The 2281-nt window shown below is 65.2% G+C and overlaps 1 protein-coding gene across 1 annotated transcript in view; it reads left to right on the forward strand.

Moving 5' to 3' along the window:
• Positions 1–6: 6 nt before the first annotated feature.
• ATXN7L2 (ataxin 7 like 2) overlaps positions 7–2281 on the forward strand; it is a 3986-nt gene continuing 1711 nt past the window's right edge. Inside the window, exons 1-7 of the mRNA XM_015884881.1 lie at positions 7–618; positions 687–791; positions 870–1020; positions 1112–1389; positions 1576–1658; positions 1776–2014; positions 2094–2271. Of these exons, the coding sequence (XP_015740367.1) occupies positions 465–618; positions 687–791; positions 870–1020; positions 1112–1389; positions 1576–1658; positions 1776–2014; positions 2094–2271 (1188 nt within the window). The 5' untranslated portion in view covers positions 7–464. The remainder of the gene's footprint in view (positions 619–686; positions 792–869; positions 1021–1111; positions 1390–1575; positions 1659–1775; positions 2015–2093; positions 2272–2281) is intronic.

A 2281-nucleotide genomic window follows, 5' to 3' on the forward strand; every position in this document is an offset into this window, starting at 1 on the left:
CAGTGCCCTGTATGGCACAGCTGGATGGAACCAGTGCCCTGTATGGCACAGCTGGATGGGGACCAGTGCCCTGTATGGCACAGCTGGATGGGGACCAGTGCCCTGTATGGCACAGCTGGATGGGAACCAGTGCCCTGTATGGCACAGCTGGATGGGTTTAATGGGGACATGGTGCCATAGCCACTGAGGAGTGGCCACTGTGTATGGGGGGGTAGACCCATACACATACAAAGACCCCTGGGGGGCCATTGGTGCCCCCACATCCCTGCTCAGCCCCACACATTCAGTGGGTCCCTGCTGCTGGCTCTGGGTTCTGTGCACATCACAGTGCTCAGCTGTCATGGGGTGCTGCTCAGTGCCACGCATGGTGCTCCCTGCTCCCAGGGCTGGTTTTAACCCTTACCATGATCCTTTTAATGGCCCTGGAGGTGTGTGGTGCTATGGGGACACGGATGTAGGCAGAGATGGGGCAGACCTTGCCCAGTGCTGGACGCACGGAGCTGGGAGCAGCACAGCTCTGTTATATGCATGGTGGGATTCTGTTCCCAGCAGGGCTGGAGATGGAGGAGAGCAGCAAGGGGAGCAAGAAACTGGACGCCATGACGCTGATCAAGGAAGGTAAGCTGCTCATTTTGGGGTGAAATCCCTCCGTTTTGGGGCTGCGCTGACCCACCTGCACCCTGCAGACATGTCCATCTTCGGCCACTGCCCGGCGCACGATGAGTTCTACCTGGTGGTGTGCAACCACTGCAGCCAGGTGGTGAAGCCACAGGCCTTCCAGAAGCACTGCGGTGAGCTGGGGGGGTATGGGGGGGGTATGGGTTGATATGGGGGGCTGTAGGGCTGATATGGGGCTGTTCCATGGGCAGAACGGCGGCACGGCCCGCTCAGCAAGCTGTACTCCAAGTGCCACGCCATCAATGGGCAGCCAGCAGGTAAAGCACCGCGGGACAAGGGGCCGGCAGCACGCAGCAGGGCTCAGCCTCTGCCTGAGAAAGCACAGAAGGACAACAACCTCTGGTGAGCACATGGGGGTCTCTATGCCCAACACCCCCCCCTTAACACCCCCCTGGTGCTGCCCACCCCTCTCTGACCCTCTGTTTCTCCTCAGCCTGTTCATGCCGGTGGTCAACCTGGAGAAGATCCCCAGCTTCCCCAAGCCGGAGGGGCTCAAAACGGCCCCTAAGACCCCCCCCAAAGTGCCCGCAGCACCACCAGCCCCCAGCCCCACGGAGCCCCCAGGGAGACCCTCCCCCGCGCCGCCTCCGCCGCCCAAAGAGCCCCCTGGGGTGGGGGGGGACCCGCTGCCACCCCCCCCTGTGCTTAAAACAGGGGAGAAGGAGCCGGGGGTCTGCAGGCCGCCCCCCAGGGCACACAAGAAGCTGAACCGTGAGTCCCATCGTGCTGCAGGATGGGGGGGGGTTATTGCTGTGGGGTGGGCAATGGGATGGGTAAGTGTGTCCCTGTGTGCCCAAAGGTGGCACATCTGGGGGTGCTGGACCCCACTGTGGGGTGGGGGGGGGCTGTGATCCATCGGGTCCGTGGTCCTTAAGGGTCTGGGGTCTGTGCCCACAGGGAAGGAGTGTGACCTGAACCGGCAGTGTGGTGTGCTGAACCCCGACACCAAGAAGGTCTGCACCCGCCTGCTCACCTGCAAGGTAGCACCAAGAGCAGCGTGGCAATGGGGGCTTGGCCCCTCATGGGTGCTGGGGGGTCTCCCATTCGGGAGGGGACACCTGTGTGGTGTGACCCCCCCCCCCTTCCTCACCCCACAGATCCACTCCGTGCACCAGCGGCGCGAGGTGCAGGGCCGTGCCAAGGACTTTGACGTGCTGGTGGCCGAGCTGAAGGCCAGCTCCCGCCGTGAGACCCCGAAGGAGAAGAGCCCCCCCAGGAAGGACCCCCCCGGCACCGAGCCGCCCACCCCCCCTGCACTGCCACAGCCCCCCGCCGCCCCTCCTGGTGCATCGCCCTGCTGCCCCAGACCCCCCCATGCCCACTGCCCGCCCCCCAGGTGAGCACCCGCTGCCCCCCATCTCTGCCCCCCCCCAGCCGTGCCTCCCCCCATCTCTCACCACCCATCTCCTGCACAGGGCTCGTCTCTCCTCCGACAGCGACCCTGAGGAGGGCGACGGGGGGCTGTTCCCCTTCCCCCTGCCCAAGGAGGGGGGCAGCCGGGGGTCCAGCGAGGACAGCGAGGAGGAGGGGGCTGCTGAGGACCCCCACCACCCTGACTGCCACTACGCCGCCCGCCCACCGCGGCCACAAGCGGTGAGTTGGG

This window comes from Coturnix japonica, chromosome 26 (genome assembly GCF_001577835.2).
Source record: "Coturnix japonica isolate 7356 chromosome 26, Coturnix japonica 2.1, whole genome shotgun sequence".
NCBI classification, from domain to species: Eukaryota; Metazoa; Chordata; class Aves; order Galliformes; family Phasianidae; genus Coturnix; species Coturnix japonica.